Source organism: Pongo abelii, chromosome 14, assembly GCF_028885655.2.
Source record: "Pongo abelii isolate AG06213 chromosome 14, NHGRI_mPonAbe1-v2.0_pri, whole genome shotgun sequence".
Lineage (NCBI taxonomy): Eukaryota > Metazoa > Chordata > Mammalia > Primates > Hominidae > Pongo > Pongo abelii.
In genome coordinates, this window is record NC_071999.2 from 29,811,908 (window position 1) to 29,830,472 (window position 18,565).

An 18,565-nucleotide genomic window follows, 5' to 3' on the forward strand; every position below is an offset into this window, starting at 1 on the left:
GGCCTATTTTTTTTTTTTTTTTTTTTGAGACAGAGTTTCAATCTTATTGCCCAGTTTGGAGTGCAATGGCACAATCTCAGCTCACTACAACACTTTCCTCCTGGGTTCAAGTGATTCTCCTGCCTTAGCCTCCCGACTAGTTGGGATTACAGGCATGCACCACCTCTTGGTGATCTCGGCTCACTGCAACCTCCGCCTCCCGGCTTCAAATGGTTCTCTGCCTCAGCCTCCCGAGTAGCTCGGATTACAGGCGCCAGCTGCCATGCCTGGCTAATTTTGGTATTTTTAGTAGAGACGGGGTTTCACCATCTTGGCCAGGCTGGTCTTGAACTCCTGACCCCGTGGTCCACCCGCCTCAGTCTCCCAAAGTGCTGGGATTATAGGCATGAGCCAGCGTGCCCAGCCATCATTCTTAAATTATTATTTCCTAGGTGTCTTTCCTCAAGACTGTCTTAAAGTCACAAAATGTACATGACGGATCCACGGATGTACAGCGGAAAGCCTGGAGGTCCAATAGCCGTAGCCAGGAAGGTATGGCTCTGTTGGAGTCCCCATAGTGTGGAAATGAGTTTGCCCTGGAAAGGGAAAGAACAGCTTCTTGCCCTCAGGTTTCTCACCTTCTCCTCTCCTCACTCTCACCAAGGGCCGAGGTCCATCTGTATGCACACAAAGAAAGGGGTTTCTTCCTTTCCAGGAATTAAAATTGGCCTGGAAGATCTCTTTACTTCACAGAGACATATGGAAGCCAAAGTTCGAGCTGAAGTCCATAAGGTGACAAAGAATGTCAACAGTCATTACAAAATCAATGGACATAGGGAGACTGCCAAAAAAAAGTAAGATGTGCCTTGACACAAATACTGTTATATGAACCATGTGCCAATCAAAGTAGACAACTGTAAAGTCCTTGAGAATATTTTCTACAATATTTGTGGCAAATTCAGTGGGTTCAAAATTGAGTTTGTCCTTTCTGCTTGATTAGTTTAATCTGTATAATTCCTTTCCCTTCCTACATTCTTGTTTGTAATTTTTTCGGGGGAAGAGGAGGTGCTAGTACTGGCATTAGTTTTCCTTTCTCTTTTTTTTTTTTTCTTGAGACGGAGCTTTGCTCTTGTTGCCCAGGCTGTCGTGCAATGGCACAATCTCAGCTCACTGCCTTTTGGGTTCAAGCAATTCTCCTGCCTCAGCCTCCCAAGTAGCTGGGATTACAGGAGCCCACCACCACACCCAGCTAATTTTTGTATTTTTAATAGAGATGGGGTTTCGCCATGTTGTTCAGGCTGGTCTCGAACTTCTGACCTCAGGTGATCCACCTGCCTCAGCCTCCCAAAGTGCTGGGATTAGAGGTGTGAGCCACCACACCCAGCCTTTTTTTTTTTTTTTAATTTTGAGATAGAGTCTCGCTCTGTTGCCCAGGCTGGAGTGCTATGGCACAATCTTGGCTCACTGCAACCTCTGCCTCTCAGGTTGAAGCAATTCTGCCTCAGCCTCCCAAGTAGCTTGGATTACAGGTGTGTGCCACCACACTCAGCCAATTTTTTTGTTTGTTTTTGAGACAGAGTCTCACTCTGTCACCCAGGCTAGAGTGCAGTGGGGTGATCTTGGCTCACTGCAACCTCTGCCTCCCAGGTTCAAGCGATTCTTATCCCTTAGCCTCTTGAGTAGCTGGGACTACAGGCATATGCCACCACGCCCGGATAATTTTTGTATTTTTAGTAGAGGCGGAGTTTCACCATATTGGCCAGGCTGGTCTAGAACTCCTGATGTCATGATCCACACACCTCGGCCTCCCAATGTGCTGGGATTACAGGCGTGAGCCACTGTGCCCAGCCCAATTTTTGTATTTTTAGTAGAGACAGGGGTTCACCATGTTGGCCAGGCTAGTCTTGAACTCCTGACCTCAGGTGATCCGCCTGCTTCAGCCTCCCAGCGTGAGCCACCGCACCCAGCCTGGATTGTTGAATTCAATGCTTGGGTCACCTCCAGATTCATTTTCACAGTCTTTCACGTTTTGGTCATATTACATTGTATTTTGCTGCCATATGACTGATCTTTTTTTGTTAAATGTGAGATACTTGTTAGAAAATATTTAGCAATGAATTGAGACCTAGTAGCATGTTATCTTGCTGCAGAAGAGATGCGAGTCTACTTCTGGGGGATGGTCAGGGGTCCTCCATACAGGCTGCAATTGAGGTCATCAGTGCAGGCTCAGTCCCTACAAAGGCCAGGTATTTCCTATCCACCTCTGTTCTGATGTGTGACTCTTCTGGGTCTCAACCAGAGCCAGTGGACTTCAGTACGGGTCGCTTTCATTGGCAGACCCTCAATCCACTTGGTTTTCATCTAATCGCATGCATGTGTGCAAAAGCTGCTCTGCTTCTTTGCATCTCAGTAGTCCCTTCTGGAATTCAGCAATGAAACTCAGGGAAATGGGTTCCAAATGTGAGGATGTCTTTCGTCCTGGGTTTCCTTCTTCTCCATCTTGACCTCATGTCTGTTTACTGCCATGTTAGCAATTTCATGTATTTAATCATGGGTTTTATATTCTGTTTCGTGTCCCCCATTGTTCTCATCAGAGATCGGAAGCTTCAGATGCACTTATGCCAACTCAAGATTAGAATGCTTCCTTAGCTTCCCTCCAGAGTCAGGTTTTGTGTTTGTAGTTCCCAAGTGCACAGCAGGAGTAGTGAGGTCCTCACTGGCTTCTCATTTGCATTAATCTATGAGCTCATTTAGCGTGGGGACAGGACCCTGCTCCCATTGCATTCTCAGCGCCTCACCACACACTCCTTGTTTGAGGCCACTCCAGACAGCATGTGCTGAAGGATGCCCTGTGGTCAGAAACAAGTTTATTAACTTTCTCTTTGAAGTGTTTTTGTCCCTGTTTCCTAGCATTCTGGGAATTTTACACATCCTTCCTATAAAACCAAGTATCAGGTGAGGTCCTTAGGATCAGGACCATGAATCAAGTGGTGTGAGGGCAACACAGCAAGCTTGCCTTTTTAGGTCATTTCCTTTTTCTGCCCTCACTCTCTGTGAACGGAAGCTTGTTACAGTCGGTCAACACCAGGGTGGTTGGTTTGCAGTTGTCATCTATTTTCAGGACATAACACCCTGACTTAGGAGCCATTCTGATCATTTCTAATTCAATAGCTGTGCCCAGCATTCAGATTGCCTTTTCTCTCAACCAGGATCTTTAAAGTCGATGACAAGTGTTCCAATCCTGAATCATGGCAAAGTGCAGTAGTGAACTGCAGGGTTAATGACACCATATTCTGGAAGGATCTCTCTATGTCTGATGGTCTCAGTTCTGGCATCATCCTCTGACTGAGGATCAGGTCTCCCACAGGAGGAGTCAGATGAGGAGCAATCCTCTGCTTCCGATGGAGTTAGTTGTGATGAGTTGGTGAGGTCTGGTTTTTCACACTGAAGTAAAATGAGCTTTTGCTGTTTCAAGCACAAGACTGACCCCAGAGACACACATAGTGCACCTCATAGAAGCTTTTAATAGTCTTTATTTACTAAAGAATAGGACTAACTATAGAACTATGAAGATGAGCTGGAAATGACAGGTGACTTGCCAGCAGGCCAGAGTGTGATTTTTCTTTGTCCCTCAATGGGAGGTGTCAATTCTCCCTTTGGTTGTGAGAATCAGTTGGTTCATTTATGGGAAGGTTGCAGGGGGGATCTTTGAATCACAGCCTTCGGATGCCAGAAGGGCAGAGGGAATCCCACATGGGCTGGTGGATCTTGTGTGTGCATTTCCCTCCCTTGTAATCTCAGGAAACAAAACATGAAAGAATGTGAGCAAGCAGAAAATGAGAGGCAGCTATCAGAGGCAGAGGAGAATGGGAAATTGGAGATGAAAGAAATACATACCTACCTTGAGTTCAGAAACTGAACCCCACCCTCTTGGGAAACCCCCCTCTTGGGAACCCCCCCTCTTGGGAAACCCCCATTGGAATGTTGTTTTTAACCTTTGTACAATGTTTAGACCCAGTAAATGCAGAAATAGAAACAAATGGTCAGAAGACATATCGAGAGAGAGACAGAGAGTTGACAAAACAGAAAACAAAGTACCTTAAGATTTACCAGTGACCAAAAGATGTGAAGTAGCAAAACGTCTCCTGACCCCATTGCCAGCTAGACTGTGTGGAAACTCAGTTACCAGCCATTCTAGGGGTGGAGTGAGTTGTTGTCATCCTTAGGAAAGTGTGTTGTTGTAGGATCAACCACATCCTTCAAAAGGACTATGCCTGTTTATAAGCCCAGCTGTTTCTGCCCTGTGAAACACGGCAAGGATATTAATACAAAGAGAATAGAGCTTTCTGATAAAAGATGCTCAATGAAGGATGAATTAGGGATATACTGAGAATGGGGAAGGAAATTGTCAACTCAGAAGTCAGCAGGCAGTAAGCAAAAGAGGACGAATCAATACAGCAACAGTTTGGATCAGACTGTACTGTTTTTGTTTTTGTTTTTGTTTTTGTTATTTTTTCTGAGGTGGAGTCTCACTCTGTCACCCAGCCTGGAGTGCAATGATGTGATCTTGGCTCACTGCAACCTCTGCCTCCCAGGTTCAAGTGATTCCCCTGCCTCAGCCTCCCGAGTAGCTGGGATGACAGGTGCCTGCCACCATGCCCGGCTAATTTTTTTATTTTTAGTAGAGATGGGGTTTCACCATATTAGCCACGATGTTCTCAATCTCCTGACCTCATGATCCACCCGCCTCGGCCTCCCAGAGTGCTGGGATTACAGGCGTCAGCCACCGCGACCGGCTCAGACTGTACTCTTATAGCCATCTGAAATACAATTTCTAGGTATAGATAGATTGTGTAAGGGTACAGTTGTGAGGATAACAGAAACATGGCAGATTATTTAAAATCATCCTGAAAGTGGTGCTTTATCTGATGAAAGTGATTGTAATCCATAGGAAACTGTTTCAACGCATGCAAGAGTTGCGGCGGCGGGCACAGGACTACTACAGATGCAAAGTAAGGAGCTTCCTCCCTGCAGTTGCACGATAGTTCTGTGCTGATGCAGATGATGCCATGGCCCTTAGACTCTCTCAACATTCAATTTCTCATGTGTTGGCTTTTTCAGATCACCCCTTCTGCAAGAAAGCCTCTTGCCAACTCAGTAAGTTTGTTTGTTTTCCTTGCCTTTGGACATAGTCTGCCAGGTCAGGACATGGATGTATTTTTCTCCCCACAGCTCTGTGCTCAAGCCTTGCAAAGGGGGAAGGCAGAGAGGAAGGCTGCCTACAAGCAGCACAGGTAGGTCATTGTGATGGACATTTTAAAGGATGTTTTTGTTTTGAGATAAAGCTTTGAGCATCTAGTAAAGAACTTGGTGTTTTAATTCTTCAAGTCAATTCCTTCTCTGTCTTCTAGGTGTCAAATGAGGCAAAAGCAGAGAGTCCCAGAGAGACACATGAGTCAGGAGCCAGTCCAGGGACGACCGGGCCTAGAGAACCCTTTCTGGATGGGTAGGAGCTTGCTGTGAAGGCAGCCGCTTAATTTCTGCTGCACAATCCACACACCCTGCTTCTCCTTTTGGGGATGAGGGCTCGGGTGGGGTGATTGTTATGTTTCCTGGAAACAATTCCAAGCACTTATAAAGAGAACAGTTGTCTCGCTGGGTGGCAGGACCCTATTTTTCTCAGGTGCCCGAGCTGAATGGCTCTTGGCTAGTCCCCTGTGAATGGTGGAGCTCAGGCCGCTCCACTGACTGTGGACGTTGCCCCACCCTGATGTCTTGGTTACTTTTAACTGAGGAGATGAACCCAGAAGGCAGATGGGCCAGCTCCCGTTTCCACCTTGACTCAGTGTGAAGGATTTATTTTTCTTTCACTTGAGAAAACAACAATAGCACTTTAGAATGGGAGCCACATGTGCTGATGAGAGCAGAGATTTTCTGGCCGTGTCTTCATGGATCAATATTGTAGCTTGAGATCTGCTTTAAGAAAAGAAGCGTTTATTTACACTTTTTGGAACTTCCTTCATTCTTTTTGTTTAAGTTGTTTATTGTCAACTATATAACTCCATTAGTAAGTTAAATTTCTATGTAATCCTACTCCTCTAACATTTGAAGTGTAACCCTAAAACTTTCCAGTTAATTTCTGTAGCTCTTACCTTTTCTCATGACTGTTCATCTCTTTATGTCCATTTCTGTTCATAAGTATTGATAATACCTGGCCAGCTATGAAAGTTAGATTAACTATGAATCCACAGAATTTTAAATGTCCCTATGGCTTGAAGAAGAGGAGGAGTGCTGTTCCTGTCCAGGGTTTATTGATATTCTTCCAACCATGGCTGTTCCTATTTTAATTTTGAGTCTGTGCTCACATGATGAGTGATTTCCTCTGATATGTACTGATTTAGAGCTCATTTCCAGCTGGTTAGAGCCCGACCTGTTCACAGCCTGTTGAGAGTTAAGAATACCCCTGGACCAGGGCTCTGTGGTATCTTCCTCAAGGATGAGGGTCCAGAGGGCTCCAGAGTCCTCTGAGGCATGTGGTCAATAAACCCTGTGCCTCTGGTAAGGGACCTGTGTGGCAGAGAGTGAGATGGCAGCAGAGGGTGTGGAGGGTTTCTTATTCTGCACAGAACATGCAAGCCAGATTTAGCCCCATTCCCTTCTCTGGCCCTTAGCAGATTCAGGACCTCATTCGGTTCCCATGAAGAACAGCAACGGCATCCCAGCTGAAAACACAGAGAAGACAAAGGTAAATGCTGGGGACGTTTTCACTCTTCTTATATCAGGACACTTTGGTCTTTTCCGACAACGCCCTCTCCTGGCCTGGCCTCTGCTCTGTGGGTTCTGTGGTGTCTTTTCTGTCTCGACTTCTTGAGAAGCAAAATCTTCTCCATGAGCTTTCAGGCTTCACCATTCCCAGCTGATCATCGTTGGTGGCACCTCCAGAATCCATAAAAGCTCAGGGACCGAGGGCTGAAGGGCTTTTACTGTTCTGTTTCCAGAAATAACACGAGGAGGCACCACTGACCTCCAGTACTGTAGGTCTCATGGCGCAGTGAACTCTGACTGATCCACCTTACCCAAGATGTTGTGGGGTCTCATTTCCGAAATATGTGGGATTTTCTTTTGCTGTGATTTTGTTTGCATTCTGCTATAATGTAGGTGATTAACGTTTGAAATATCTGCTGTATTCCCAGAAGTGAAAATAGTGAAAATGCATTAATCTAACATTAATTTGTGCTTTGTGCAATTTTGAATGCTCTTTGACAAGGCCAATTCCATAGTTCATCACAGTCCCATCCCTGTTAGTAACCGTGTTGTGCAAAAACACCTTCATACCCACCCAATGGGGCCCCTGATCTAATATTCTAAGTGTCAGAGGTTCCATATTTGTAATAGCAAATAGGCCCTGACTGTAAATTAGTGAAGAGTGAATGTAACTTATTACCTACAGGGACAATTCCAAATGAAGGCCTTAAATGATGCTCAGCTAAGCTGGTTCTTCTGTGGCCTCTGTACCTTGAAAAGCTGCCGAGTCCTATGATTACACATGATGGGACTTGTACACTTGAAGTGAAACACAGTTTTCAAACTTGCTTTGTTTAGAATTCTCACTCATTTTTCCATGGAAAAAAGTATTCTTTATGTCCTAGTGCACTTACAATTTGGTATTACCTGGGAGTGAAAAGAAATATTACAGCCATGTCTAACTGACTTCTTGAGGTAAGATTGTTCTGTCAGAAATCCCTCTCCCAGCTCCCCTGAAGCTCTTCAGGAATCCACATCTCTCCAGAGCTCTTTATTCTCATGGGTGGCACCTCCAGAGTGAAGAAGATCCTTTGTCAGAAGGGAAACAGAGGGGAAATGAGAGGGTCCCACAGGCAGAGCTGGAATCTACTTCCACTCTGCCTCTTGCAAGCTGTGTGACCCTGGGCACAAATTCTCCTTCCTCTGGAAACCTCTGTTTTCTTAGATTTGGAGCAGGGTGGTCACACTGACCTTGCAGAGTTCTGAGAATCAGAGACAGAACATAAAAGGCCTGGAAAACATTCTCCAAAAAGAAGCTGCAACATGTGTGGACAATGGGCTTTTCATGCCTCTCTTACTCTCTGTTGACCTGGTGCAAGAAACATGCTCTGGTGCTGGCTGTGAGGGAGGAATGAGGATAGACATAGACACTCCTGTGTCTCAAACATGCTTCTTTATTAATCTGTTATGAATCTGTCATGACTCTGTCTTCCCTGGGGCAGGACCCCAGCCTGCCTACATTTGCAAACAGACACAGTGGCATGTGGAGACAACAGTGTGTCCCAATGACTTTTCTTTACTCCCCAGCTGTGGGCAGTACTCAGTGGAAGGGTGATATTATGACACTGATACTGCTATTTTGAAACCTGGAGGGTGGAAAGGTGCAAAAATCTATCACCAGCAACAGAAGGTGCAGCCTGTGTTGGTGGCGGTAATTTTGTCCATCAAATGAATATGTGTGAATATTTCCTCCTTTGGCCCTACAGGTCAGGATGGCGGCAGTGGAGCACCATCATTCCTCAGGATTGCGCTACCGGCCCTACCTCCCGGCTGAAACTTTAAGAAAAAGGATAGGCCGCAAGCCACGTCCTTCTATTCAGTGTGATCTGAGAGGTCAAACACGTCCATCAGTTAAAGGATGTCTGAGACCGCTGACTCTTTCTCGACTACAGTGTCCACTAGGACCTCAACCACATTCTACAACTGATGATTTTCTGAGAAGAGAGACACCTCAAGACGAGTGTGCCCTGGGACCTGATCCACTTCCTCGAGCTGATGATTTTCCGAGACTCAAGACACCTCCGGAGGGTCTTTTCATACCAGTTTCCCCTTCTCCAGTTGATGATTCTCTGAGCCTCAAGACACCTCCCGAGTGTCTTCTAGTACCCCTTCCACCTTCTCCAGTTGATGATTTTCTCACACCACAGGCACCTCCCATCAAGCGTTGTCGCCTGGGACCTGTAGCATTTCCTCGAGCTGATGATTTTAGGAGACCCAAGGAACCTCCTGACTGTTTTTTTGTACCACTTCCACCTTCTCCAGTTGATGATTCTCTGAGCCTCAAGACACCTCCCGAGTGTCTTCTGGTACCCCTTCCACCTTCTCCAGTTGATGATTTTCTCACACCACAGGCACCTCCCATCAAGCGTCGTCGCCTGGGACCTGTAGCATTTCCTCGAGCTGATGATTTTAGGAGACCCAAGGAACCTCCCGACTGTTTTTTTGTACCACTTCCACCTTCTCCAGTTGATGATTCTCTGAGCCTCAAGACACCTCCCGAGTGTCTTCTGGTACCCCTTCCACCTCCAGTTGATGATTTTCTCACACCACAGGCACCTCCCATCAAGCGTCGTCGCCTGGGACCTGTAGCATTTCCTCGAGCTGATGATTTTAGGAGACCCAAGGAACCTCCCGACTATTTTTTCGTACCACTTCCACCTTCTCCAGTTGATGATTCTCTGAGCCTCAAGACACCTCCCGAGTGTCTTCTGGTACCCCTTCCACCTTCTCCAGTTGATGATTTTCTCACACCACAGGCACCTCCCATCAAGCGTCGTCGCCTGGGACCTGTAGCATTTCCTCGAGCTGATGATTTTAGGAGACCCAAGGAACCTCCCGACTGTTTTTTTGCACCCCTTCCACCTCCTCCAGTTGATGATTCTCTGAGCCTCAAGACACCTCCCGCGTGTCTTCTGGTACCTGTTCCACCTTCTCCAGTTGATGATTTTCTCACACCACAGGCACCTCCCATCAAGCGTCGTCGCCTGGGACCTGTAGCATTTCCTTGAGCTGATGATTTTAGGAGACCCAAGGAACCTCCCAAGTGTTTTTTCGCACCCCTTCCACCTTCTCCAGTTGATGATTCTCTGAGCCTGAAGACATCTCCCGAGTGTCTTCTGGTACCCCTTCCACCTTCTCCAGTTGATGATTTTCTCACACCACAGGCACCTCCCATTGAGCGTCACCTGGGACCTGTAGCATTTCCTCAAGCTGATGATTTTAGGAGACCCAAGGAACCTCCTGAGTGTTTTTTCACACCCCTTCCACCTTCTCCAGTTGATGATTCTCTGAGCCTCAAGACACCTCCCGAGTGTCTTCTGGTACCTGTTCCACCTTCTCCAGTTGATGATTTTCTGAGACCACAAACACCTCCCGTCCAGTGTCACCTGAGACCTGTACCATTTCATCGAGCTGATGATATCAGGAGACTCAAGAAACCTCCTGACTGTTTTGACTGTTTTTTGTTTTGTTTTGTTGTTTTTGTTTTTTTGTTTTTTGTTTTTTTTTATTCTGTGGCAGGAAGGGGCCTGGTGTGTTGTTGATTCAATTTATTGATCATTTTTACAACACATAAATTCATTTAAGTATTGATTGTGCACCTAACATATGATACGCATTTTTTCATCACTCCCCCACTCCCAGAACCCTAAGCTTTTCTCACTGTTAGAACTGCTAGTTTATTTGTATTTCAGTCACTTTGACTGTAAACTCCTTTAGTGTAGGTGCTTAGATTTTTTTCACTGCTTAGCCCCCAATGCCTGTATAGAGTAAGCTTTTTTTTTTTTTTTGTACCAAATGCCCAATGGCCAATTTATTCTGTTTCAATAACAACTAGGCATCATTTTCAAAGGGCCATATACTGACAACAGACTGCCCAGAAATTATCTCCCTATGTAGGAAAACTACAGAAGACAAGTTCTTAGACTTTTAATGCCCAATACAGTAGCCATTAATGACAGGTGACTACCGGGCCTTGAAATGCGATAGTCCAAATTGAGATGTGCTATAAGCTTAAATTACACACCACGTTTCAAAGCCATAAGACCAAGAACTGTAAAATAGTCTAGTAATTTTATATTTATTATATATTGAAATGATATTTGGTATTTTGGATATATTGAGTTAAATAAAAGTTAAATTCACCTGTTTGGTTTTTTACTTTTAAAATGTGAATTCCAGAAAAATTTTTTTTTATGAAGTATTTATTGATGATTCTTGGGTGTTTTTCAGAGAGGGGGATATGGGAGGGTCATAGGATGATAGTGGAGAGAAGGTCAGGAGATAAACACATGAACAAAGGTCTCTGGTTTTCCTAGGCAGAGGTCCCTGCGGCCTTCTGCAGTGTTTGTGTCCCTGGGTACTTGAGATTAGGGAGTGGTGATGACTCTTAAAGAGCATGCTGCCTTCAAGCATCTGTTTAACAAAGCACATCTTGCACCGCCCTTAATCCATTTAACCCTGAGTTGACACAGCACATGTTTCAGAGAGCATGGGGCTGGGGGAAAGGCCATAGATCAACAGCATCCCAAGGCAGAAGAATTTCTCCTAGTCAGAACAAAATGGAGTCTCCTATGCCCACCTCTTTCTACACAGACACAGCAACAATCTGATCTCTCCTTCCTTTCCCCACACTTCCCCCCCTTCTCTTCAACAAAACTGCCATCGTCCTCATGGCCCGCTCCCGATGGTTGCTGTCTCTTCGGAGTTGTTTGGTACACCTCCCAGACAGGGTGGCTGGGCAGAGGCGCTCCTCACCTCCCAGACAGGGCGGCCAGGCAGAGGCGCTCCTCAGCTCCCAGACAGGGTGGCTGGGCAGAGGGGCTCCTCACTTCCCAGGTGGGGAGGCCGGGCAGAGGCGCTCCTCACTTCCCAGACAGGGCGGCCGGGCAGAGGCGCTCCTCACTTGCCAGATGGGGCGGCGGGACAGAGGCGCTCCTCACATCCCAGACGGGGCGGCCAGGCAGAGGCGCTCCTCACATCCCAGATGGGGCGGCCGGGCAGAGGCGCTCCTCACCTCCCAGATGGGGCAGCCGGGCAGAGGCACTCCTCACTTCCCAGACGGGGCGGCCGGGCAGAGGCGCTCCTTGCTTCCCAGATGGGGCGGCCAGGCAGAGGCACTCCTCACTTCCTCCCAGACAGGGTGGTGGCGGGGCAGAGGCGCTCCTCACCTCCCAGATGGGGCGGCTGGGCAGAGGTGCTCCTCACCTCCCAGACGGAGCGACCGGGTAGAGGCGCTCCTCACTTCCCAGACGGGGCGGCTGGGCAGAAGTGCTCCTCACATCCCAGACGATGGGCAGCCAGGCAGAGACGCTCCTCACTTCCTAGATGGGGTGGCAGCGGGGCAGAGGCTGTATGTAATCTTAGCACTTTAGGAGGCCAAGGCAGGTGGTTGGGAGGTGGAGATTGTAGCGAGCCGAGATCACACCACTGCACTCCAGCCTGAGCAACACTGAGCACTGAGTGAGCGAGACTCCGTCTGCAATCCCAGCACCTCGGGAGGCCGAGGTGGGCAGATCACTCGAGGCCAGGAGCTGGAGACCAGACCGGTCAACAGGGCGAAACCGTGTCTCCACCAAAAACACAAAAACCAGTCAGGTGTGGTGGCACACGCGTGCAATCCCAGGCACTCGGCAGGCCGAGGCAGGAGAATCACAGGAGCCCGAGGCAGGGAGGCTGCAGCGAGCCGAGATCACTGCAGTACATTCCAGCTTCAGCAACAGAGGGAGATCGAAAAAAGGAGAGGGAGACTGAAGGATGGAGAGGGAGAGGGAGAGGGAGAGGGAGAGGGAGACCGAAGGAGAGAGAGGGAGAGGGAGAGGGAGAGGGAGAGGGAGACCGAAGGAGGGAGACGGAGAGGGGAGAGGGGAGAGGGAGAGGGAGAGGGAGAGGAATATTTTTCTTTTCCTGAGTGTAGGGAGTGAACAGAGAAAATTACTATCATTTCTTCTTCTGTTAATTCTCCTATGTCAGGCCAGGAGTATACGGGTAGACAGTTCCCTGTGGCTGTTGGCTCAGTCTTCCAAACTACAGCATTTGCACTTTTATTCAAAATCCCATCTGTCTGGTTTTCGATGGTTCTGTCTGTAGCATTTTCCCTACACTGGTCTATAAATGCAGATATGTGTGTGCGTTTCTTTGTATGGATGCTTACATGTACATGCATAGGTAGAGAGGAGAGTGCCTAGGCCAGATCACTCAGAGAAGGTGTTGAATTAAGCCATTTTGATGTTTCAGTTACAGAAATCTTAAACTAAGCACAGCTTCTCTGACACCGGTATCAATTTCATTACTGAGCCGTGAGATAACAGCAGGTTTACAAGAGAAGATGGTGAAAAGATTGAGAATTCAAATAATGAATGGGATGCACACAGGAAAGACAGCACTGTGTGTGTCTTCATGAGGAAACTGAATTGAGACTGCTGTGCCACAAATCAAGTAATGTGTAATTTTTCTTTGGAAGCATGTAGAAGCTTTAAAGATAACAACTAGCTTTTAAGAAAACCTAGGATTAAAAAAATAGAATAAGATTAGAATCTTCATCATGTATTCAGTACTTTACATGCTATATTAATAGTGAACTAATACAGATTGAATTGTATATAATGCATTCAAACAATTTGGGATTGAAGCAGAATATTAATATGACTACAGAAAGTTAGTCCATTTTTTTACTAATGCAAAATATTTGAAAAAATATTTACATTATATATCAGCCATTATCCATTCATTACATTAATGATTTTTAGTAATATATTTTTAGATATGTATTTAACTTATAAATTTAACACAATATTAGAGACATGCAAAAACATATTAGAAAAAACACAATATACATTGGCAAATACAGAACCCATTAACCAAAAACCAGTAGAGCGGAAGCCCCTTCTCAGCCACACTCCCATTTCCCCCATGGCATCATTTTGTGTGCTTGCTGTACATATATATATGCACATAAACAGTACTTACTATTTATTTATTTATTTATTTATTTTTGAGATGGAGTCTCGCTCTGTCACCCAGGCTGGAGTGCAGTGGCATAATCTCGCCTCACTGCAACCTCCACCTCCTGGGTTCAAGCAATTCTCTTGCCTCAGCCACCGGTGTAGCTGGGATTACAGGGGCTCACCACCACGCCCAGCTAATTTTTGTATTTTTAGTAGAGATGGGGTTTCACCATGTTGGCCAGGCTGGTCTTCAACTCCTGGCCTCAGGTGATCCGCCCACCTCAGCCTCCCAAAATGCTGAGGTTACAGGTGTGAGCCACCGCGCCGGCCAATAGTACTTATTACTATGGTATTTTTAATATAGAAGTTGACTCTTGTCTGTTACATAGTTCCTGGTGGGCACTCCTGGGCTCTCGTCTGTCCTCAAGGTCTTTCAGGGACCTGGATTCCTCCCTAGGGCAGCACGTCTCTGTCTTTGGTAAAACACTGCTTTTAAAAATCTTCAAAGTATTGTGAACCCCGAATTTGTAAATTTCATAAAGAAAGATGAATTATTAGAAAGATGAAATTAAAAAGCAGATACACAATTTTGCTCTGCAGTCATCAGTCAATAAAGAGTCAGCAGTGAAATCCCGGTTCTTGTACCAACACCTATCTGCACACTTTGAACAGATACCATTTACGGCAGTGTTGACAGTTAACGTGGCAACTGTTTCCTTCTTGTTAAATTTCTCTCATCTACATTGGATGGACCACAGTGTATTCGTTTGTTCTCTGGCTCTGGAGTTCTCTAGGAAAATCAAGAGGTTTTCTTAGCTCCGTGGCCATCCAGGAGGTGCAGACGGGACTCAGGGAAGATGGGGCCGCTCCCCACCTCCCACCCCAGTGAAGGTGTTCCTTCCCTTGGGAAGGAAGCTCCAGGGTGTCCTGGAGCTGGCTGTGGGCAACAGACCCTGCCCCAAAAAGATCTGGGAATGGTCAGCACAGTGCATCAATTAAATCAATTCCAAGACTGCTCCATACACACAGGGCTGAAATGTTACTTTCCATATGATTTATCTTCCCAAATTATGTTCAGTCACAGTATCTGTGAAAGCTGTGGGAGAGTCTACAGTGACATTAGGCTACTAGTAAGACACAAAAGGACACTCAGATAACAAAATGCCAACCACCCAAGACCTCCACATTAAACTACAAACTCTTCCCATTATCAGATTTGCAGCAAAAGCTTAAAGTGCACCTATTGACTTTAGCTGTCCTATTATCATCACAATCCACTGTCTTTGAGAATAAATCAAATGAATTAATTGATATGCATTTGAAAATGAATCTCCATTCCCTTTTACATGGCTACTTTTTCATGACATATAGGTTATCTTCACCACATTGCTTTCCATTTTAAAAGATCTAAGAGTTCCTCAAAGTAAGTACTTTTCTGAGAGTCCTTAATTTGGAAGAACTCTGCTTTCTCTGAGTCGCTAGGGGAGAAGTTAACAGATGCTGGAAGATGACATCAGCATTTAATTGCAAATAAATTCTGTTCTCTGGCAGCCTGGCTATTGTGTTCACATTTCAAAATTGTTTTAGTTCTTACATTTTTACCATGTTTACTAAGTCTGGATGGATAATGGCTAGGTGCTGGTTCACGCCTGTAATCCCAGCACTTTGGGAGGCTGAGGCAGGCAGATCATTTGAGATCAGGAGTTCGAGACCAGCCTGACCAACATGCTGAAACCCCTTCTCTACTAAAAATACAAAAACTTAGCCCAGCATGGTAGTGCACTCCTGTAATCTCACTTACTTGGGAGGATGAGGCAGGAGAATTGCTTGAACCTGGGAGGCGATTGCAGTGAGTCGAGATTGTACCACTGCACTCCAGCATGGGCAACACAGCAAGACTCCATTTCAAAAAAAAAAAAAAAAAAAAAAAACTGGATGGATTATGAAGCCATATTCCTAAAAGATACTCATATGTTTAGAGGTGAGAATCGGGGCTCTTCAATGGACTAGAGGATTGCCTTTCTTCTTAGACCACAGAAGCAGCTCAGGAATATTGTCACCTGGTGCCTAGCAGGGTAAGCCCAGGACAGGAGCTCATATTTAAGTATGAGAAATGGAGTGTATGCAGGGAGAAAATGGAAACTATAATTTTAAGGATGCTTTGGGGAATATGGAATCCTTGATGAAAAGGTGACATTATACAGCTTTCCTGGCTGGTGAAAGAAATGAACAACACAGGTCTTATTTGTGTAAACTCAGTCTTAGAAAATTTCAATTCATTACACACAAAAATATTTATGAAACAGTTTGGGACCAAAGAGGTAGTATGGTAGACGAGTGTCTTATAGAGCCTGTGTGGGAAGCAAAAGGCGAGGGCGTAGTTCACAGGCAGAAGCGAGCTGTGACATTGTCAGTGCAGCGTGTAAGTGTGGCTCCTCACAGGCGGCCATTGATTGTGAGACCTCATCTTGCTCTGAAGATTTCCCGGTGGCTGTCAGGCATTGCTTCTCAAAAGCCTTGCACTGTGATAAGGTTTAAGGAGACAGATTGTTGCAACAATAGCCACTTCTAAGGAATGTTATTATGTCACTGCAGATGATGTTTTTAAGAGGTGATTCAGAATGATAGTTTCATGATTATGGAAAGTAGTTCCCTCTCAAACTGCAAAAGGAAAGATGAAAATAGTCATGAGGCCTCCAGAACTGAAATTGGGGATCTTTTATGATGGATATTTACTTTAATTCAATGCAACACATATTTATGGGGCATAGACTGTATGTAATACTTAATAAAACCCATTCAGTTTGGAGCTCACACCTAAGCTGTGCTGTAACTGGATTTTCTTAATATTCATTAAAAACAGAAACAAAATTCATTTCACCTGTTTTTGGTATTTGCATTTGTTGCTTATAATTTGTGGGGTGGAGCAGAGGGGTGTGAGGTTGAAGAAAGGCACTATGAATTAAGCCACACAAATGCCTCTAAAAAAAATAGTAAATATAACAATGGTTAACATTCGTTGAATACGTACTACGTATCAGGCGCTGCTAGGAGATTTAGAAATAATTACTTAGTCCTCTTAACAGCCATATGGGGTAGATAATATTATCTCTCCAGCATGACAGCTTTAATTCATCCTTTTTGTTTCTATCCCTTTCCATCTCTGTCTGTCTCTCTCTCTCTTTTCCCCTACTCTCTAGGACAGGGATATAAACTCTTCAGTGATTTTCAGTAATAGAAGAGCTAAGTACTGTTTAGTGTCATTGTCAGCTCACTTCTAATAGAAAGAGCTAACCCATGTCCACACAGCTGAAAATTAGTTTTATGTCTGAGATGATGGTGCTCACAGTCATATACAGGGAACCCTGCCACTGTGCTACGCTGAGTAGGCAAACATTGGCCTTCCCTTGGAGGGATCCTCTTCTCTTAGGATTAATGTGGGAAGTACAGACAGAAATCTCTTCTGTTGTCATGGCGATACTACTTCCCTGATACGATTTCAGCCATTCCAAGCGTGTTTGTTTCATTTGTTTTTTTTTTTTTCCTACCTTAAGCCCAGTCTAGGTGAGTTCTGGGGGTGTGTGTGTGTGTGTGTGTGTGTGTGTGTGTGTGTTTTAATTGTGGTAATAATATTGAATATGAGATCTACCCTCTTTGATTTTTTTTTTGAGATGGAGTCTCACTCTGTCACCTAGGCTGGAGTGCAGTGGCGTGGTACTGACTCACTGCAACCTCCACCTCCTGGGTTCAAGTGATTCTCCTGCCTCAGCCACTCAAGTAGCTGGAACTACAGGCGTGCACCACCAAGATCGGCTAATTTTTGTATTTTTAGTAGAGACAGGGTTTCACCATGTTGGCCAGGCTTGTCTCAGACTCCTGACCTCAAGTGATCTGCCCACCGCCACCTACAAAGCATTGGGATTACAGGCATGAGCCACCACACTTGCCCTACGTTCTTTAATTTTTAAGTACACAATACAGTATTGTTAACTATAGCCACGGTGTTGTACAGCAACTCTCTCTAACCTATGCATCCTGCGTAACTGAAACTCTGTGCCCGTTGAACAGCAGCTCCTCATTTCCTCCCCCATCAGCCCCTGGCAGCCATCATTCTACTCTCTGTTTCTGTGAGTCTGGCTATTTTAGATCCCTTATAGAAGTGGAAACGCGCAGTATTTGTCCTTCTGTGACTGGCTTATTTCATTGAGCATAACGTCCCCCAAGTTTAGCCATGTTGTTGCTTATGGCAGGATTTCCTTCTTTTTTCAGGCTGAATAATATTTCCTTATATGTATATGCTGCATTTTTAAAAACGCTTTCATATACTGACAGACGTTTAGATTATTTCCACATCTTGGCTATTGTGAGTAATGCTACAATGAACAAGGGAGTGAAAATATCTCTTTAAGATCCTGATTTCAGTTTTTTTGAATAAATATCCAGAAGTGGAATGACTGAGTCATTCATATGGTAATTCTAACATAGAATTATTTTTAATTTTTTGAGAAACTTCTGTGCTGCTTTCCACAGTGGTTGCATCTGTTTACATACTTAGCAATGGTGCACAAGGGTTCCAGTTTCTCCACATCTTTGCCAACTTGTTATCTGTGTTTGTTTAAATGACAGCTGTATGAGTTGTCCCTTGCCTCCATGCAATTCTGAACTTCAGAAATAAGCACTTGGCTCCTTTAATAGCTGTCCGTCCTGTGTTGCGTCTACAGCCACTGAATCCTGTCCTACATTTTCTGGTTCATTAACTCATTCAACTAACAGCTATTGACCTTCAATAAGTCAGTCACCGTGAAGATAAGTATTTTATATTGACTTCTACTAACATA

At 45.2% G+C, this 18,565-nt stretch overlaps 1 protein-coding gene across 3 annotated transcripts; it reads left to right on the forward strand.

The window, feature by feature from the left end:
- Window positions 1-660: 660 nt before the first annotated feature.
- LOC129049453 (nuclear pore complex-interacting protein family member B4-like) lies at window positions 661-10,925 on the forward strand. Of its 3 annotated transcripts, XM_054528810.2 has the most exons (7): window positions 661-833; window positions 4,931-4,991; window positions 5,101-5,136; window positions 5,212-5,273; window positions 5,391-5,485; window positions 6,651-6,724; window positions 8,490-10,925. In XM_054528810.2, the coding sequence occupies exons 1-7, from the start codon at window positions 661-663 to the stop codon at window positions 9,789-9,791; spliced, it is 1,803 nt and encodes a 600-aa protein (XP_054384785.2). In that variant the 3' UTR covers window positions 9,792-10,925. The 3 variants fall into 3 exon arrangements, with proteins under 3 accessions (XP_054384785.2, XP_063570934.1, XP_054384784.2); XM_063714864.1 differs by having other exon boundaries at window positions 5,101-5,273; XM_054528809.2 differs by having other exon boundaries at window positions 5,101-5,273; window positions 6,654-6,724.
- The last annotated feature ends 7,640 nt before the right edge of the window (window positions 10,926-18,565 follow it).